Genomic DNA, 19,503 nt, shown 5'->3' on the forward strand with positions numbered 1-19,503 from the left:
TGGTTTCAAACTGCGGACTTGGCGGTCAGCAGCCCAACAAGTAACCACTATGCTATCAGGGGGTCCTACGCGTGCCTAAGTACTTTATAAACGTATTGCTGCACTTCTTTCTCCTAATAATTCCACCAGGTGAAGTAACTTACGCAAGGCCCCAGAGCTGAAAGCAGTGGAGCCAGAAGTCTAGGCCTGCACCCCTTATACTTGGCACGCGTGCTTTTCTGTGACAACCTCTCACAATACGCAAGCCTACTGTCCCTTTATCTGTAACTCCCTTTGGGCATATGGTGTCCAAAGAGAAAAGTGTTCTGATCTGTTGTCTCCACTTCTGGGGGAAACGTGTCTCTAAACTCCCCTTACACACACACGCACACACACTGATTTCCACCATCATGGAGGTCACCTTCCTATGGTCGGCTCCTGAGAGCTCTCTCTCTCTCTCTCTCTCTCTCTCACACACACACACACACACACACACACACACATACATACACACACACTCTCCCTCTGCCCATCTCTTACTCATACAGAGCTATTACCATGCTTCAGTGAAGCCGCACAGGGTGTGTGATCTGACCACAGAAGCAGACATCATTTGCTCATTAGAGTTAAGTTTTCAGGACGTGCCCCACTTACTGACCTCCACTAACGGCCTGGGTTTGCGCTCGACTGCAAACCTGAAGTGGCAGAGTTCACAGTAGCTGGTGTTTGAGGACGACAGCCAGTGCTCCAGGCAGCTTCGGTGAATTGTCCCCAAGGTGCCGGTACATTCACACGGAGAGAGCAAGTCCTCTTGGCTGCTGCCTTCGTGGCAGATCCTGCACATCGGCCGGTCATTGAAGGGGCTGCAAGAAAGGAGGGCACTGTCAGGGCCACGAAGCCCCCCAACCCCCCGAAGTGGCACCTCAAGCTCTGTGCCCTGTGGGCCCTCCCAGTGGGTCCACAGAAGAGACACCTGTGTTAAAGTCCCCTAGATCTCAGTATGATAAGAAAGATGTGACTGAACTGCTGCTTGGGGAGGCAGGCAGTCAGAGCCGGGGCTTTAGCGCATTCCCAGGGTGCTCTCAGGGATGCCAGAGATTAACCTCCAAGTGAACAGTGCGGGTGCCCTGCTGAGGTGGGCTCGGTCTCTACTGCTGCTGTTTATTTGGGGAAGGCAGCACAGCATCATGGTTCAGGGTGCAGGCTCTGGGGTCCGGTTGTCTGGGCTTGAACCTCAGCTAAGCTTACTAGCTGCATTCGCTTTGGACTGGCCAACGTATCTCTCTGCCCTGCAGTTACCCCACCTCTGAAATGGGAACAGAGGAGGAGAAAGCTTAGAATAGGAAGTAGACCTTGTTGCTGTCACCCGAGCCTAACCACGCGGACCCCGTGTGCGCTGCGATAGGACTGTCTTCCACAGGGCTCCAGTGGAGTCGGTTTCAGAACTAGATCACCAGGCTTCTCTTCCAAGGTGCCGCAGGGAGTAGCACCTAGTACATGCCTGGCTAATGCTAGCTAGTTCTCCTTGTGGGAGAACTCAGACCCAGGAAAATCAAATCATGTGCCTCCGTGACACTGCAGTGGGATCAAATGGAACAGCCGACCGCACGTCTCAAGGGGTACTACGTCCCGTGGGAACTCATCCCTCTCTGGTCATTAGCTCCCTGCACGATAGTCTTCACTTGGAAGTCGATTTTTAAAATTGGTTACCACTGCATGCGCCAACCCTAGGACCAGCTTCTTACCCTCCTGCCCCTGAAGGTGAGAGTGAGCCAGTCCATGCCACTGTTCCCTTGATGCACCCCAAAGGCATTTGGGGGAGTGGTCCTGGGAATGAGTAGGCGCCGAGGGTCACAAGAGGAAAGGACGGCCGCTCCTCGTTGCCATCCTGCTCACAACCATACTTGTGCTCGGGCAGGGAAAGAAGGCTTCCAGAAGCGGGGCGCCCCTCCTTGCTCCTAGGCCGCTCCACTCATGGGGAGCCTCTGCGTGAAGAGCAGTCTGAAACTAGCAGGGACAAACATGCAGGGTGTCTGAGGTCTCTGTCACCCCATGGACGCAGCCTGTCCTTCCTGATCAGAGGCACAATGGTGTGCACCCAGTCACCACCTTCGAATCCTCCCCAATGCCTAGAAGTCCTCTGAGAAGGGGGAAATACAACTCCATTGCCTTTTCGTCCATTTCTTTTCTTTGCCACTGCCGCTCAGATTTAAAGTCCAAGGTGAAAGGCTGGCAGCTACAACGTGCGTGGTGTGCGATTGCATGTCTGTGGGACAACGTCTTGTCCAGCTCGGCTGGGGGACAGGGAGAAATGCGATCTGCGGCTGATCCTGCCACAAGCTATGGGGATGCCTCTACCCCAGAGGGCAGGGCCATCTCGCTCAGCCGGGGCCGACTCTCAGGGCTTCAGGGTCAGACGCTAAGGGACGCGTCTGGGGGTGACGCATACTTCACATTCATTTTTGAAGTTGCCCTTGCCCATTGTGAAGAAGTCTGGAGAAGCCAAGGAGGCGCCTATTAGCCTAGCAACCTGTGGCAAGAAGAGTTTTGGCCCTCAACCTGCCACTGGGTAATAACAGCACGGGACGAGCCGCCCTGGGGTGACAAGGTCCAAGCCCAACTAAGCTGTCTTCCTGCAATTCAGAGCCGGCACCTTTGCTGTGGCCCATCACTCAGGGAAAAAGCACCGAGGGAAACAGCAACTCATGGGGCAAGGGAGGTGATGAATGGTGGCGGGAGAAGACACCCCAGGTGGGGCGATGCTGGGGAAGAGGTCGGAGCACTGAGCAGGCAGCCGCTGGTAATCAGCAGACTAGCGATGCCACGTCAAACGTTTGGATAAGAGGTCAGAATCACTGTGGCTCAGTCACCAGAACTCAGGGCACTTCTGCATTCTGTGCTAACAAAGGGAGCCCTCTGTTAGCAACCGACAGCGCGTAATTACCCCAGCCCTGGCAGGATAAGCAATGCAAAGCCAGCGTCCTCACGTCTGTTGGGCTCCTTCCTGCCTGGCTCTCTGCAAGTGTGACTTTAAGCAGGAGACTAGCCAACAGGAATTTGAGCTTTATAGCCCATTGCTATAGAAACGGAGATGACAGAACTGTGCAGTAAATCCCCCCCCCCCCCCCCCCCCCCCCCCCCCCCCCGTCTTTGCTTTCTTGGTTTTCTCCCTGCCCCAGCACTCCTCATCTCACCTGACTGGAAGACCTGAGCTCCAACCACACCCCCTTCAGCAGTTTCCACCTGACAGACAGTTCTCAGGAAGATTCGTTTAGTTTAATGGGGGCGCTACCTCTGGGTGGCAAGAGTCCGCACTACTGTGGACAGCAGCTGCCCGTCCTTGGCCGAAACTTGCATGACATACTGTGGCTGCCCATTCACCAGGCTGCCACAATCCTCCACAGTCTTCACCACAGGCACGGCAGGGCTGGTGCAGTCTGGCAGGACTTCAGGCAGGTGACTGCAGCGGCTGGTTGTCATGGTAACAGACAGCAATTACTCTGCTAATGGCTTCCACGTTCATACAGGATTTCCATCTAAGAAAGATCAGAAAACAGTTTACTTGGACAGGGTGGTTAAGCAGAAAATGGAGAATTACGGGCCACCAGTGTTACTGTGTCATTATTTAATATAAGTAATGGGGCTAACCGCAGCACATTATTTTGGTACCATTTTACACACACACACACACACACACACACACACACACACACACACGAAATTGCCAACATAGTGGGCATGTGCAAGCGTGTTGGTGTATAATGTGTACTGGTGTTTATGTCCATTGCACATAAACATTTCGGCGGAGCTTGCTCTCCACAGGGGTGGTCGTGGGGCAGGGGCGAAGGCTCCGAGGCCCAGCTCCGCAGAGAGGATCAGCACTTCTCCACACTGGGCTCCAGAGAGCTGAACTCTCTGAAAGTTAGTAGTCATTGTTAAAACCATTCACAACTATTTTTCTTCTAAGCAATTTATTCTCCATGCAGTTTCATTCTGAGATTTTTTTGGGGGGGGGGAAAGAGGGAATAAAGATACAAAAAAAAAAAGAATTTGGCCAACTGCACCTTCTAGGGCAGTACTTGCCAATTTTCAATTAACATACCAGCTTCCTGGTATTTGCTATATCCATGTCTCAAAATACAATCATCCACTTCAGACAAAGGGGAGTAGAAAAATATTGTTACTGGAGGGGGGTATCCAGTTCATACATGCACAGGTTTATTAGAAAAAAACAATGAAACAAAACCGTTTTAATATATGTCTCTGTTATCAACGCCTGGCTGCAGACAAGTTTCCTCAATAATACACTTGTCTTTAGTCTTGTTAGGGAGTTCTCAAAAATAAGCAAACATCCAATCAAAAGAGTGGCTTTCAAGGGGATCAGAATGATCGGGGCCAGTTCAATTGTAGGAAGAGAGGTCAGCTAAGAAGGTATGGCTAGTGGGTTTTGTTGTTGTTGTTTGTTTTGTTTTGGGTACTCCACAGGATAATCTTAATGGATCTTCTCAAAGGGCACAAGACAGTCGCCATAGTTTGAAGAATTTTTAGACAACTGAAAACTGCCCTGGTGAGAAAAGGCCACGACATTACGCTGAGGAGCTTTATTTTCCCCATCACAGCAATGCATGTGCTCATTCTGTGAGAATTACCCTATAAGAATTTCAGTGGTGAACGTGACCCCGCCTCCCCTACAGCCCTGTTCTGATCTTGCCCCTTCAGCCATCTCCAGGAATACTGGGGAGGAATAGGATTTGAGACCTTTGGCCTGGAGTAAATTGAAGAGAGCAGCGCTATCCAGGGAAGAGTTAGAGAAACGGTAACACTGTCTTCAGAGGGTATCGACCTAGTCGGAGGACTGTCAAGAAGCAGTAGCGCCCCCTCCGCTACCCTCTGTTTAATAAAGCTTCTGTAGAGGAGCCCTGTGGTAGCGCAGCTTTTGCCTCATCCTCGTATAAACCACCAGGGCTGGGCTCTGAGCTGTGTGCTCCAGGCTCAGGACACAGAACCACTGGAGGGCAGAACCCTGCTGCCCTCAGAAAGAGGTCTGTGTATAATGCCTACGAAACAGAAGCATAATAATTTATAACTTATCAAGGGTTTGTGAGGGAGGGTGGGGGAGGGAGGGGGAAAAATGAGGAGCTGATACCAAGGGCTCAAGTAGAAAGAAAATGTTTTGAGAATGATGATGGCAACAAATGTACAAATGTGCTTGACACAATGGATGGATGTATGGATTGTGATAAGAATTGTATGAGCCCCCAATAAAATGATTTTAAAAAAAGGAAACGAAACAAATACCAGATTTTTCTTTAGTGGAAAAGATTTGATTTGTAAATATTTAGTAAAAACAAAAAAACTCATTATTAATTTAATATAGTATTAACCCAATTTATTTAACCATGAGTGTCTTTTTTCATGCAATACTTATGAATATCTCATTGAATATATTTTGGGGCACAGTGGTCCAATAAACTTTATTCAGGTAGAAAAAAAGAAGAAACAGAAGCATTTATAGAAATCCCCAGGACACCTATCTACACTCAAAGGAGAGGCAGGGCAGGATCTGGTCCATATGAGCCACGTCTCCCCATCTTGCTTGCCTCACACCCCTGGGTTCCACACAGCCTGGACTTGGTCGAGAGCTATAGGGCTGGCTGATGATGGACTGAGTTCACATCAATAACCAGTCTTAGTAAACTTAGGTCAACAGGGGAGTGGGCACATGGATGTTTGTACCTCAAAAGCGTTTCAATAAAACAAAACAAAGCACCAGTCGGTAGCTCAAGGTTCTAAGGACAAATAAATATACATCTTGTCTCTCCCTTCAACCCCGACAGGATTTTTGGAATTCGTCAAAGCAACCTTCTCCCCTACATAATTTGTTGCTCCTTATTACATTCGACTTGATCCTTACAGCTCTGGTAAACACGATCTTCCCAATCCCCAGCACAGGGCTGGCAACACGCCTGGGCTGGGCCTTTTCAGGATGATACCAGTGTTTCTGGATGAACCCGAGCTGACGTTTTCTGTCAAGCGGACCTCTCAGCTGGAGGCAGGGGGATGTGAGTGTAATTCCCCTCTGAGTGGCCGAGGTCTCTGGCTGGCCGCCCTCCAGCACCCTTCCTGCAGCTACCCTCCTTGGCTGCCACCAGGATTCGCAGGTCTGCAGCCCATCTTCTCCAAGCAGTCCCCACTGCAGACACAAGTGCTCATGCGTGGCCTCATGAAGGGCAGAGGCCGGAGTTGCCCCGCCCACGGAGTTCTCACTACTCTGGTGAAATTCTTAGCCCACAAATACTGAGTACTACAGGAACACAATGAGAGAGTTAGCTGGTCGAGTTTGGCTTTTCAAATGAATATGTGTACGTGTGTGTGTTCAAAACAAAAGCCAGAAAGGCAGATTATAGAAGATTGGAGAAAGAAGTGCAAAAGAAAACAACAAAAGCACCACTCCACTACTTGGAGACCCACACTCAACAGTTGGGGTGGATGCCTTTTCGCTTTGGGGCAGGATGGGTGGGGTGGAGTGGAGTTGGAGCTGGGGCCAGATAGCTCTTTTTTACTGTGTTAAAAACTGAGTTATGGAAGCTCTAAGGCCACAGAACCAAAGGCTGTTAAAAAGACCATCCTCTTCTTAAACTGGGTCTAACCCCCTCCTCTGGCCTGCCCTTACAAAACCCTATTGACAAGATTTTAAATTCTCCTAATGCCTCACAGTCACCAAGTGTAACTTCCTGGCACAGAGCTCTTGCTTCACAAGGCGGCCATAGATTAAGAGCCAGGGGTGTGTTGGCAGGAAAAGCAGACACAGTGACCTTCTAGCCACAAGGAATGATTATGTCTGGGTGCACTCTGAGAGTCTATTTTCGAGTTTTGCATAACTCCTACTCGGAAGGCCAAACACTCCCTCCTACATGAGATACAGCTGGGAGGGGGTGTGCGGAGAGTGTGCCAATGGGGTGTGGGGCGTGGAGACAGCTGTTAGGCTACCTTTAGTAAGGGCTCTGTCACCAGGCACATCACAACCCCAAATTCATTCACCTGTGACCTACATTATGTAAATGACCTTGATCAGCAATAAAATATCCGCAAAATAATTCCAAAAGTAGCATTTTCCTTAAACTCATTTTATATCTGCAATTTCATTTGCTGACGATACACTTCATTTCACTTCTCGTCTCCGAGACAAAGAGATACTAGTTGACATGTTATCAGCTTATTCCACCTACAACTGGGGCTGAGCTCAGAGATGGCACAGAGTGGCGGCTCGCAACCTTCCTCAAGCCGAGACCCTTTCAGACAGTTCCTCATGTGGTGGTGACCCAACCATAACATTATTTTCATTGCTACTTCAAAACTGTCATTTTGCTACTGTTATGAATCGGGTGACCCCTGTGAAAGGGTCGTCCGAGCCCCACCGGGGTCTCGACCCACAGGTTGAAAAGCACTGGCGTGGTTTTGCCTTCCCTCCCTGCAAAGATGGCACTTTGAGGACTAAGGTGCACCTGACCTCAAGCCATGGTGTTTGCAATCGCCCCGGATGCATATGAAAGTTGGACATAGAATAGGGAAGGCGGAAGGAGAACCGATGCCTTTGAATTGTGGTGCTGGTGAAGATTACCGAAAGGACCACGGCCTGCCGAAAGGACAAGCAGACCTGTCTTGGAAGAACTATGGCTGGGGTGCTCCTTAGAGGCAAGGATGGAAAGATTTTGTCGTACATACTTGAACATGTTGTCAGGAGTGATTCGTCCCGGGAGAAGAACAACAGGCTTGGTAAAGTGGAGGGGCAGCGAAAGCGAGGACGGCCCTCAACAAGGACGGACTGACACCGTGGCTGCAGTGATGGGTTCAAACATAAGAGCAGCGGCGAGGATGGCGGGGCCCGGGCTGTGTCTCCTTCTGTTGTGCATCAAGATCCCGTAACAACAGTCACAACACCTTTCTCTGCTACGAGCAAGCCCTGGCTCGCTCTCCTGTACAAAATTCTGCAGAGCTTCTCGTGGAAGCTCCTGTAAGATCTAACCCAACACACACACACACACACACACACACACACACACACGCTTGCCCATGGATTGACTCCAGGGGCTTCAACGTAGAATTGTGCTCCACAGACTTGCCAAGGGCCCGATCTGTGGGAGCAGAGCTGTGAACTACTAACCTTTTGGTCCACGGTTGATTGCCTGTCTGTGCCCATCAGGGACTCCCACCCACCGTTAAAGGAATCCAAACGCACTGCTGCTGAGTTAAAATGATAATCAAGCCCGGCATTCACTGAAAGAGCGTGCCGCGCCCCAGAGTAACCTTGAGATACTACGATGGACAGTGAGCAAACCTGACAAACCTGCTGCAAATTCAGCAGCGGATTTCTGGGCCCCTGAAAGTCGGTGAATTGCAAGTGAGCTGGGAAGGGTGGCACAGAGCTTGAACACTTTGGATTCGAGGGAGTGGGGTGGGTGGATGGAGGGGAAGGGCAGAGTACCCAGCAAGCAAGCTTATAAGTGCTTACTTACTAATCTGTAGTGAACAATTTCACAGGATGTGATGTGGTGAGGACAATGTAAGTAAGCACAAGTAAACTGTGCTTAACTTGTTTATTGGGGATTGCCAAGTTAGTCCCACACCCACAAGAGTGGATCTAAATGCCCTACACCGGTGGAGAAGACGGGAAGGGAGCTTAGTATAGTCTCCTTTGATCTCAGTGGAAAGGATGCCCAGAGACCTATATCCAGGCAAGGGGCAGGCACCCAGCAGAGCGGGCTCACAGCACCAATGGCATGGGAATGTCACACCTGGGGCAGTGACAAACGGCCCAGTGCATTTTCCTGTTTTATTCTGATCCACCTGGGAAAACAGCAGGCCCAGGCTGTGTTTCTGGAGCAAGCTGTGCTGTCTGTTGGTAGCTTAGCAGCGCTGATCGTGGCCTGATCTTTCTGCACAATTTCAAGCACCACTCAATTGTTCATCAATACCAATGCCTCTCTCTGGTGGGAACGTGGCTCCTTCATTCATCCAGGAACCTGAGATCTGGAATTTTCTTTGGAATAAAAACACCCACAATGATGAGAGAGGGTGGTGTACGTGTACGTTTGAAATCTCAAATTGCACTGTGAATACAGGTCCTTTGTTGGCTGGGCTTGGCACCTTGTGCAAATTCTTTCATAAGCTGGACATACGAAAGGATTTGGCGCTGGTCAAATTCAGCTGCACGTAGAGGGAGGGAAGAGTGGGAGCAGGCGGCCAAGTGGAAGAGAGCGTCAATGGAGGGAGGGGCTACATAAATGGAGGGCTGATTAGAGAATTGTTAACACGAGGAAGCTTGTCTGTTAAGCTATGACCCCCTCAAAGGGCAGAGCACAAGTTTTACAAAGCAAGAGATCCAACCAAGCTGCAGCTAATCATTGCTCTTTCTGTAACAGGCTGCCACTGGAGATGATTTCCATGGGAACGTGGCTCACACCATGAGGATGCATACACAGAGTGTGAGGGCAGGCGAGGGATGCCAGCCCTGCTTACCTACACCCCCTGGACCTCGAGGTGGGTCATACAGTTAGAGGGAAAAGCTCTGCTCAGCGAGGAGTGACCCTAGAGATCTGTGACCTGGCTCTACACGCACCAGGACAACGCATAAGTCTTTCAGACTTGTGCTTCCTACATACTTGAAATCAGGACCCTCATACTTCCCGAGTCACCTAACCAGGCTGTATGTGAGATTCAACATGAGATAATACCTTGTCCTTACACAAATAACATGCACTGTAGGGTTTTTGGCAACCCTCTTATGCATAAATTTCCTTTGAGAAAAATGTAGCACACATGAATGTGCTTTGTAAACTGGAGTATGCTAGACACAGATCAGGCAGCATCTTGCTACGACTTGACTTTGGACGCCTGAGCTTTTTCTAGTCTGTGCACCATCCCATCTCATGTCTATCTAGATACGATTCTAAATTCACCCTCTGCGAGGCAGGCTTTCAGCCATCACCACATGGCACCTTGGTAACAGACTTGAGCTCTGACACTTCTCCACTGGCTGTGAAGCACAAAAGAACATCCTTTCTGGCCCCCCACCCCCACCCCACCCCATTCTCCCTAACCTCATCTCCTACAGATCCCTGAACACTGATTTCATTCTTCTGTGAAAATGTTTCGTAAAGATATTTTATTAAATGCTCCAATTAGGTTTGATACATTTGCTGAATCACCTCAATATGTGCTACAAGCACACTTGATGCTATTTGTTACGTTTGCTGTTGTTAGATGCAGTCAGATCCGTCCCGTTTCACAGTGACCCTGTGGACAACTGAAGGAGACGAGGCACTCCCAGTCCCAGGCCATCCTCACCGTTGTGCCTCGCTTGAGTCCACCATTGCAGCCCATATGTCCATCCAGCTTGTCAAGATCTTCCTCTTTGTCGATGTCCCTCTCCCTTAGCAAGCATCATGTCCTTTTCCTGATGACATGTCTAAACGTCATGAGACAGAGTCTCACCATCCTTGCTCTCTCAGGAACATTTTGGATGTACTTCTTCTAGAACAGATTTACTTGTTCTGCATTGATTTTCCTTCCGTCTCCCTTATTCAATGTCCAACTTCCAGATGAGGAAAACGAAAATACCATGGCTTCCCTCCATCTATGCGAGAACACTTGGTCCTAATAACCTGGCATTCTGTAATGCCCACCTTCCTGACATGATACCCGAAGGCCAAATGGGCATTTAAACAAATGTGGTGAAGGAAGCTGGTGGTACCTGACTGTGAGAATGATAGTGTTTGGGGTCTTAAAGGTTTGGAGTTAACAAGCGGCCATCTAGCAGGGAAGCAACAATGTCCACATGGAAGAAGCACACTAGCCTATGTGATCATGAAGTGTCAATGGGATCAGGTATCAGGCATCAGGAGATCCAGAAGAAACAAATATACTGATGTGACTGAGGAGGGTTGGACAGGAGACCCACAGCCCATCAGTACACAATTGGACATCCCCTTACAGAAAGGTCACAAGGAAGAGACGAGTCAGCCAGGGTACAGTATAGAACCAACGAAACACATACAATAGTCCTCTATTTCTTTAATGCTCCTCTTCACCACTACAGATCAGGCCAGACTGGAGCATGTACACTGGTACAGATAAGAGCTCAGACACATGGAATTCAGGACAGATAACCCCTCAGGAACAGTGCTGGGAGCAGTGATGCCCTGGGAGTAGGGGGGAGATGGGGGGAGAAGGGAGAGAAAGGGAGAACAGATGGCAATGATCGATGTATAATGACCACCCCCCTGGCGAACAACAGAAGTGCGGGTGAACGGAGACAGCAGATGGCGTAAGATATGTATAATAATTTGTAATTTGTTAAGGGTTCATGGGGGTAGGAAGTTGGGGGAGGGAGGGAAAAAAAGAAGAGCTGATACCAAGGGCTCAAGTAGAAAGAAAATGCTTTGAGAATGATGATGGCAACAAATGTACAAATGTGCTTGACACAATGGGTGGATGGATGGATAAGAGTTGTATGAGCCCCAATAAAATGATTTTTTTTAAAAAAAGAGAAAATGATGACATAATGGCATTTGTGCATAATGGCAACATATGCACAAATGTGACGGACACAATTGATGTTTGGATTGTTATTAAGAGCTGTCAGAGCCACCAAGTGATTAAAAAAGAAGAAGAAAATGCCATGGCTTTGGTCAGCTGCATTTTGGCCTCAAAGCAGCATCCTTGTTTTTCCCCACTTTAAAGAGCTCTTACACTTACCCAATACAATTCATCTTGACTGCTGCTTCCATGAGCATTAACTGTGGATCCCAGCAAGATGAAATCCTTCCCAACCCTAATCTTCAAGCATGGAGAGACTTCGTTTCCTGCCCTTTGGAGGTGCTCTCAGGAGGAGCGAGTCCCAGGCGGAGGGTGAAAAAGAGGGCCATCCAGGGGACAGACTGGCACGGTGGCTGAACACTGACGCACACACAGTAAAGACCCCGAGGCCGGCGCAGGCCCGGGCGGTGTTTTCCGACTGCTGCACAAAGGAGGTGCAGCGAGTCAGAACTGACTTGATGACTGACTGACAACAGCCTGGATGAGGGGACTCATAAAGGTTGTAGGTGCCGGAGTCAGCCCAGCCACCTCAAGTCCAACTTTACATTTTCCTGGAGAAAGTGCAGGGCTCGCAAAGTGCCAGGGGCAGGCTGTTTTCCACACGGATCATGCCCTCGCTAATCCAGGGGGAATCACTGGGTCCCCTAAACATATGGGGAATGAAACCGCCTAACCGTGGGCCTGCAACAGCGAGTTCTGCTTCAGTAACATGGAGCCGGTGTCACCGGCGGAACCTGCTGCAGACGGGCTCTCTGACATGTCCCTGGGCCTCCTCCAGGGACGCGGCCTCTGCTAGGCACAGGCGATGTAAGTCAGCAAGCACAGCCGCTGAGGAACTTTCCCCTGAGCTCGCTTTTCAGACTTTGAATTCTACGACAGGCTGGTGTGAATTGGAGCGCTCTTCGGGAGAACATCTCCTGGGCGCTTCGAGCAGGTGCTGAGCAGACAGTGCCCGGCATGGCTGCACCAACGCAGAGAAGCCCGAGTGGTCAGGGAACACGAGGGGCCCACGCTGACCTTCCTGCCCATTGAAAATGGAGCAAACGACTAATTCCAAAACCATTAAAATGCAAAAGCTGCACATTTCTTCTGAGAACAGGGCACAAAATCTCTCCGAGGAGATTGCTGGGACATGATTACCAGCAACATTTAAGTTTTCAAAAACACACCAAGGAGGCTGTTCGCTAAAAATGTGTGGCAACAAAGTAGCTGCTTCATTAAGCCCCAATAGCCACTGCCGGGCGACGCTTACAGACCCACATTACCAACGGATACATTTCTTTTCTGGACACTTCGCTGACCTCATTATGTGGAGCAGAGTTTGTCGTTCCAAATAAAGTGGCCATCCGAGACTTTATAAACATGTCCATCAGGCGCTCCAAGCGTCGGTGGGCCCCAATAATTAAAAATATGAGACCGCCTCCTTGTGTTGTCTCATTCTCTGCTCGGTGCCCGCTGGCACAGCCAGGGAGCCGAGGGAGCCGGTGACATGCTGGTTTCCTTGGACGAGGCGGATTCGATGTGGCAGTCATGGCATTTCCATGAGGAACGTGTTAACACTAACAGTGACTTGGGAGTGGAGCAAGCCAGCCCAGAATAAGGTAACTCGGGGCTTGAGTAACACATCCCACGTGCACTATTTTCAAGTACTATTTAGAGTACATTATCATTTCCTCTCCATGTTGGCCATAGGAAGAATCGGATGAATATATATGTAAAATCTCACACACACATATGTATTATATGTGAGATCATATATTCTATATACGTATCATATAATATATTATATATGAGATTATATATATGCATTTCACTTAACATTATTTTATTTTTCTTTGAGAGCTCTGTGGCAAGATGGTTAAGTACTTGGCTGATAATCAAAAGGTCAATGGTTTGCAACTATCGGTGACTCCCCTGAAGACGTGGCAGGTGGCTTCTGTGATGACGATGACAGTTTCATCATTGCCCTACGGGCAGTGCTGTTCTGTCCTCTAGGGTCATTCCACGTCTGAGTGGGTTCCACAGAAATGGACATACTTTCTCTCCACTCAAGTAAAATCCTCTAGTTTTCCTGAAGGCAAACCGATGAACAATAATTATACATATATGCATATATATGTAATTTTTTTCCTTCAAGAAGTACTTATTAAAGTAATTCGGATTTTGGAAGTTATCCATTTTTCATTTAATTTTAATTATATAGATGAAATGGCAATTAAAAATCCCACAACAGTCCTGTGTGTTCAAAGCCACAGGCGAGAGTGGAATTACATTTGTAAATAACAACTGGGGGGGGTGCACATGGCCGGGCCGGGGGAGGGGTGCCGCATTGCTAGATGCACTCGGTTGAACTCTGCCAGGACCCTCACTTACAAGTCTGGGGCTTGAGAACATCAAGGCACACTAGTACAGCTTACAGATCAAGGTAAAAAAAAATACAGGCAAGCAGAAAAATTAGAAAAAACAACAACAACAACAAAACAACCCGAGACCTTCTTGGGGACATCCCTCAGAGATAAGATACAGACGTGTATTCTTTAAGTGATCTCGAGTGTACCCAGGGGCAACCAAACAGCTGTGTCCATTGTTGGGTGCCATCATGGCCAGTGAAGTGATAACATCCCCTGTAGAACTGTCTCTTCCTTATCTGTTGGCTCTATGAGAGCAGATTGCCAGGTCTGGGTGGGTTTGAACCATCAACCCTTTGGTCAGCAGCTGAGTACTTCAGCATTGTGCTACCAGGTCACCTTTCCAGACCTGCCCAGAATGCATGAGGAAAGGTCTGGCAAGTGCAGGCTGGCCAGGGCATCTGATAATGCAGATGAAATGAATTCAGCTACACACAAGACACTTCAAGTTCTCCATTTGCCCTTACTTTCTTACACATTTTCTATTAGTTTCCCAAGGAACATTTTACATTCATGACATTAACTTATGATTCTTTTCTTTCTTCCTATCCCCCAACAGTATTATTGCTGTGTTAGACAGGGTTCTCTAGAGAGACAAAACCAGATTGCTAGTAACTTTATATATCTATGTATATATATACACATATATATTTATAAAGATAGATATATAACACCAAGAAATGAACAGTTAAATTATAAAGCAGTCCAAATGGCTCAGTGCAACTCACTCCCCTGAGAGAGTTGTGAGACACTGGCCATCCTTTACGTCTTGAGGGCCACCCATTAGTCCTCTGTCGAGAGAGCTAGGCTGTCTCAGCACAGGCAGCAAACAGCAAGGCAGGTCACGTCACCAACTGTCAGCCAGGTCATCAACCGTCAGTCCCTAGCTCCAGAGATGTCCATTCCAATTGTGTGGTCTTAAAGGGACCTCAACTTACAGCAACACAGTCCACAGGCTAGGTGTCCCACAGATAGTGTAGCCTCTAAATTGAGGCACAGAACAAGCAAGGCAGCTGCATACTGGTCTGATGATGAAAGAACGAGAGACAAGAAAGGCGAGGCTCACCAAGCCATTTATCTCTCCGCCAGGCTGTTTCTCAGCCAGGCGGCACAATAAACTATCTCAATTGGCATGTAGTTTACATATGATACAATTCAATAGTTCAATCATATCAAGGAGAATTGTACAATCATTACCACATCGATTTTAGAGCACCACTCCCCCAGTGGTTACATCACCCTTAAAATGAGTTATGCAATCCCAATCCGATCTAGTGCTCCCTGCCCCCTCCCACCTTCATTATTTACTGGAAATCCCCTTTTCCTCCCTGTCACCTACTCCCGACCCCTGTATTCGTTATATCCCCTTGTATCCATCATTATCATTACACATCCCCTGCTCCTGTGTCTCAGAGATGGGAGACCCAACAGAAAACACTAAAAAACAAAATCGCGCTAAGGCTGTAAGGACAAAACCACAATAGTATGAAGACAAAGATACAAATAATGAGTAAAAAGGAAAAGGCCTCATCAACATTCAAAAAGTCAGGGAAGAAATTTCTGTCACTCACAGAACCAGTCATAGATCCTTGCCCTCAGAACAAATTCAGGTTGTGCTAGAGTGGCCAGCTGAGTGTTGCGTTTGGTCCCACATAATCCCGTTTACAATGGGATCTGCCTGATAGTGAGGCTGTTCGAGACACTTGCCTGTGGCTAGAGTGGATCTGCCAGTAGCTCAGTCTAGCTCAGCGGTTCTCAACCTGTGGGTCGTGACCCCTTTTGGGGTTGAATGACCCTTTCACAGGGGTCACATGATTCGTAACAGTATCAAAATTACATTTATGAAGTAGCAATGAAAATAATTTTGTGGTTGGGGGTTATGGTTAACATGAACTATATTAAAGGGTGGTAGCATGAGGAAGGTGGAGAACTACTGCTCTAACTAGGTACTCTGCAGATGGGTTTTGCCCCCTCACCCCATAGCCCTCTCCACAAATCGGGTTTCTTTTCCAAGTTGTACTTCCCCTTTCCCTGAGCGCAAACAACCAAGGGCTACATCGCTGCCATGGAGGTGATTCCGATTCATGGCACAAGGTAGCAGTTTGAAACACCCAGTCGTTCCACGGGGGAAAGACAAGCTTTCTACTCCTGTAAAGAGTTAAGAGTCTCAGAACTCGACAGGGTCAGTTATACCTTGCTCTCGAGGGCCACTAAGAGACAAACAACCCAAGATTAGTTATAGAAAGCAAACAAAACCAAACCTGCTGCCATTGATTGAATTCTGACTCCCAGGAACCTCATGTAGAGCTTCTGGGCAGTAAATCTTTAGGGGAGTAGATAAGCTCATCTTTCTCCAGAAGAGCAGCTGATGTGTTTGAACCACCGACCGTGAGGCTAGCAGCTCAAGGCCTACTGGAAATCGGTACCAAAGGATTAGCTATATAGAACAAGACATTCTTAATCCCAGACTCCCTCACCCTAGAATACAGTCAGCTGCAGGCTGAAGCCAGGGCTCCTTGGGGCTGCCCTTTATGGTGTCCCACGCACACTACAGGGAGGTGGGGGTCCCACCTTCTCATGGGGCAGCGTCTGAGCTCTGCACTCCACCAGGCTCGGGGCCCCAGGAGACACTTCCTGCACACCTGAGGATCCCCAGTGGGACTCGGCCTGCCAAGCACTGGCGAGTAAGGCAAGTGCCCTGCAAAGATGAGCACTAAGGACTTAGCTTCTCAGCCCAGTTTTGACATTATCGGGGGCTCTGTGCTTCTGATGCGCATCCTCAAAATACCCACTTGCATGGAATCGGGATGCTTCCTTTTCACATCTTTGGACTTTGATTCAAGACCCTTTGGGAATCCCCCCAGTGAGAGGAAAGTGCCCAGGTTGGGCCCGGGGAGACCTGGCTTTGAGCCACCACCTTCCAGCTGTTTGCCAACGGGAGTGTTATTCGGACTGTGCCTGGGTTTCCCCCCTGACCTAGAGGACCTGAGCAGTATGGGTGCCTGGCTGTGTGATAAAGGACAATGTTTAAGACAATAATGTCTCAGTGCCATTTCACAACAGTGGACGCCAGGGTGGTGTCGAAGCAGCCCTCTCCAGACTCCATCTGGGTCCCCTCACCCAGGTGGTCCCTCCGAGGTCCTCTCTGCCTTCTCCTCAGTCCACACACACATCTGATGGGTTGATGGGTACCACCTGCTGCCGCCTGCTTGGACGGCGCTGTGTGAGCACAGGCGCAAGTCACAGAAGCGGACCCTGGACTGAAGCTTTTGGCCCTTCCTTGGACATGGTCTCCCTCTCCCTCTGGCAACCCTCACACAAACACACGGGAATCACAGATTTCTTCTTATTGGCTCCTGAAAGGGGCCAGGTCTTAAATGATAAAGATACAAATAAGCATAAGAATGAAGTCACACACAGCCAATTACCATGTTACCTTATCTCATTGTTATCGCTTAATCGCCTCATAGCTTACACACTGCATTCTTATGGACCATGAAATTGGTGGAAAATGAGGCGTCTTTCTTGGTTATGATACTGAACACTTACCTCAGTGCAATGCACTTACTAATCTCCTCAAAGGGACCTCTGTGGCAGAATCTATTTCCTGGCTGGAGCACCAGGCCCCTTCCCTGCCTTTGTTCCTTTGGCTGGAACCTGCCTGCCTCTGGTGGCTGCACTCCATGTAGCCTGCTTCAAAGCTGCCTCTTTCTGCATGGAAGCGTCTCAGCTTCTTCCAGACCTTTGCAGCAGAGCGCCAGTCTGTGGACTCCTTAACTGCAGTGGGCTTGACAGTTGAAAGCCTGTGAGAAATGGCCCAGCTGAACACACGGCTTACTCCTCACCAGAACCCCGTCAAGTTCTCAACTACACTCTAGGTTCGTAGACACAGGATCAGGCCTGGCCATTTGTTTGTATACCCAGCCCTGCCAGTAATGGATAAGGACCCTTCACCGGATTCAGCCTGCTGCACAGAAACAAGCACTTCAGAGTTACACAGCGAAACTCTGAGGCAAGGTAAAACAGCCAGGCATTATACAGAGAGGTCTTACTCTTACTTTTAACTTCTCATCTGATGGCAGTTTTCCTTTTAACAGATTAAAAAAAATTACACTATTAATAGTGATTGTGTGAGTATATTTTTCTATCTTCATAGCTCTATTCATTTTCTATTTTCTAAGTGCTTCATAAATACTGTGAGTCTTTACTGCCTTCCAGGGTGAAGATAACAGTTATGCCCCCATGGAACTCATTCCTTTGGTTTATGGGCTAAACAATCTCTAGTGTGTCACAAATTAACACAATGTTCCTGAGGACTGTGCTTTATTCTCGAATATTCAATTTCACTAATAAATGTGAAAAACACATGTAGCCAGATAAGTCCCGGGAGACCAGCCCCTGCAGATGCTGAAGAAAGCAAGTTATTCCAGCTCAGATCAGCAGTCACTTTAGCACTGAAGATGATTTGTTTCCCAAATTTACCTCCAACTGCCTGGCGGTAGTCATGAAATGGTTTCTAGTGACTACTCCCCAAATCCAACCAAACTAGTTTTGTTTTCTTAATAGAGGAGAGCTTCAACAAGTCGAGGAGAGGAAAAACAAAAACAAAACAACTACCAGTAACTACACAGCATCCATTTCGGATCCTTCCTGGTCCCAGCTAGCTCCTCCTCTTCCTCCCTCCAGGCAGCACCGAGGCAGATCTGGTATTCTTTCCCTTCAAACTTCAATTCTGGAAATGGTCGAATGAAGGCAGGGGAGAGTATTGTCGTGCACCCCCACAATCCCATCGCCCCAATTTCACAATGAATTGGGATTTTGGTCACAGAGTTTCACCTGACTCCCCCAATTTCTAAAGTTTACGCATTTTCTTATCTACCCACAAAGGTATCTACAAACCCAATTCCTTAATATCATGCCCCACTGTGTTAAAAATATTTCATAGTTGATAGGCGCCAATGACCCAAACCAGGTGTCCATGTCACATTTGCACATTATGGTTTATGCCTCCGTTACTTTTCACAGTCTGCTCCCTTTTCTCTCAAGCCATTGACTTGTTGAAGGCACGCATGCAAGCCCTGTTCCACTAGTCCACATTTTTTGTTTGCCTGTTACCCATGGTATTGTTTAACTTGCTCCTCTAACCCCTGTAATTGCTGGAGGTTTAGGAATAGATTTGATTGGACTCACATTCAACTCCCAGGCAATATTTCCTAGGACGTGCTGGGTACTGCTTGCTGTTCCACGCTGGACGCACGCACTTGTCCCGTTTTCAGTGGGCTCCTATGGAAGCCGCTTGATCCCGCCATCGGGAAGTTGCCCATCGATGTTTCCAATAGCAGAATGGATTGACACAGTGGCTGCAGCAATGGGCTCAAACATCAGACCAATCGCAAGGGCAGCGCAGGACCTGGAGGTGTTTCATTCTTAGGTACAGTGGGTGCTTCCAGGCGGAACGGACTGCAGGGCACTGAATAACAATGACTAAGACTTCGTCCATTGGCGGTCAAGGTCTGAA

At 48.5% G+C, this 19,503-nt stretch overlaps 1 protein-coding gene across 7 annotated transcripts in view; it reads right to left on the reverse strand.

The window, feature by feature from the left end:
* Positions 1-19,503, reverse strand: part of MARCHF3 (membrane associated ring-CH-type finger 3) — a 168,129-nt gene that overhangs the window by 41,132 nt on the left and 107,494 nt on the right. For all 7 annotated transcript variants that reach the window (XM_075541480.1, XM_075541477.1, XM_075541479.1 and 4 more), the window contains 2 exons: positions 3,272-3,515; positions 638-842 (listed from right to left, as the gene is read on the reverse strand). In XM_075541480.1, the coding sequence (XP_075397595.1) occupies positions 638-842; positions 3,272-3,459 (393 nt within the window). In that variant the 5' untranslated portion in view covers positions 3,460-3,515. The remainder of the gene's footprint in view (positions 1-637; positions 843-3,271; positions 3,516-19,503) is intronic.

The sequence above is a fragment of the Tenrec ecaudatus genome, chromosome 2 (assembly GCF_050624435.1).
Source record: "Tenrec ecaudatus isolate mTenEca1 chromosome 2, mTenEca1.hap1, whole genome shotgun sequence".
Classification (NCBI taxonomy): Eukaryota; Metazoa; Chordata; class Mammalia; order Afrosoricida; family Tenrecidae; genus Tenrec; species Tenrec ecaudatus.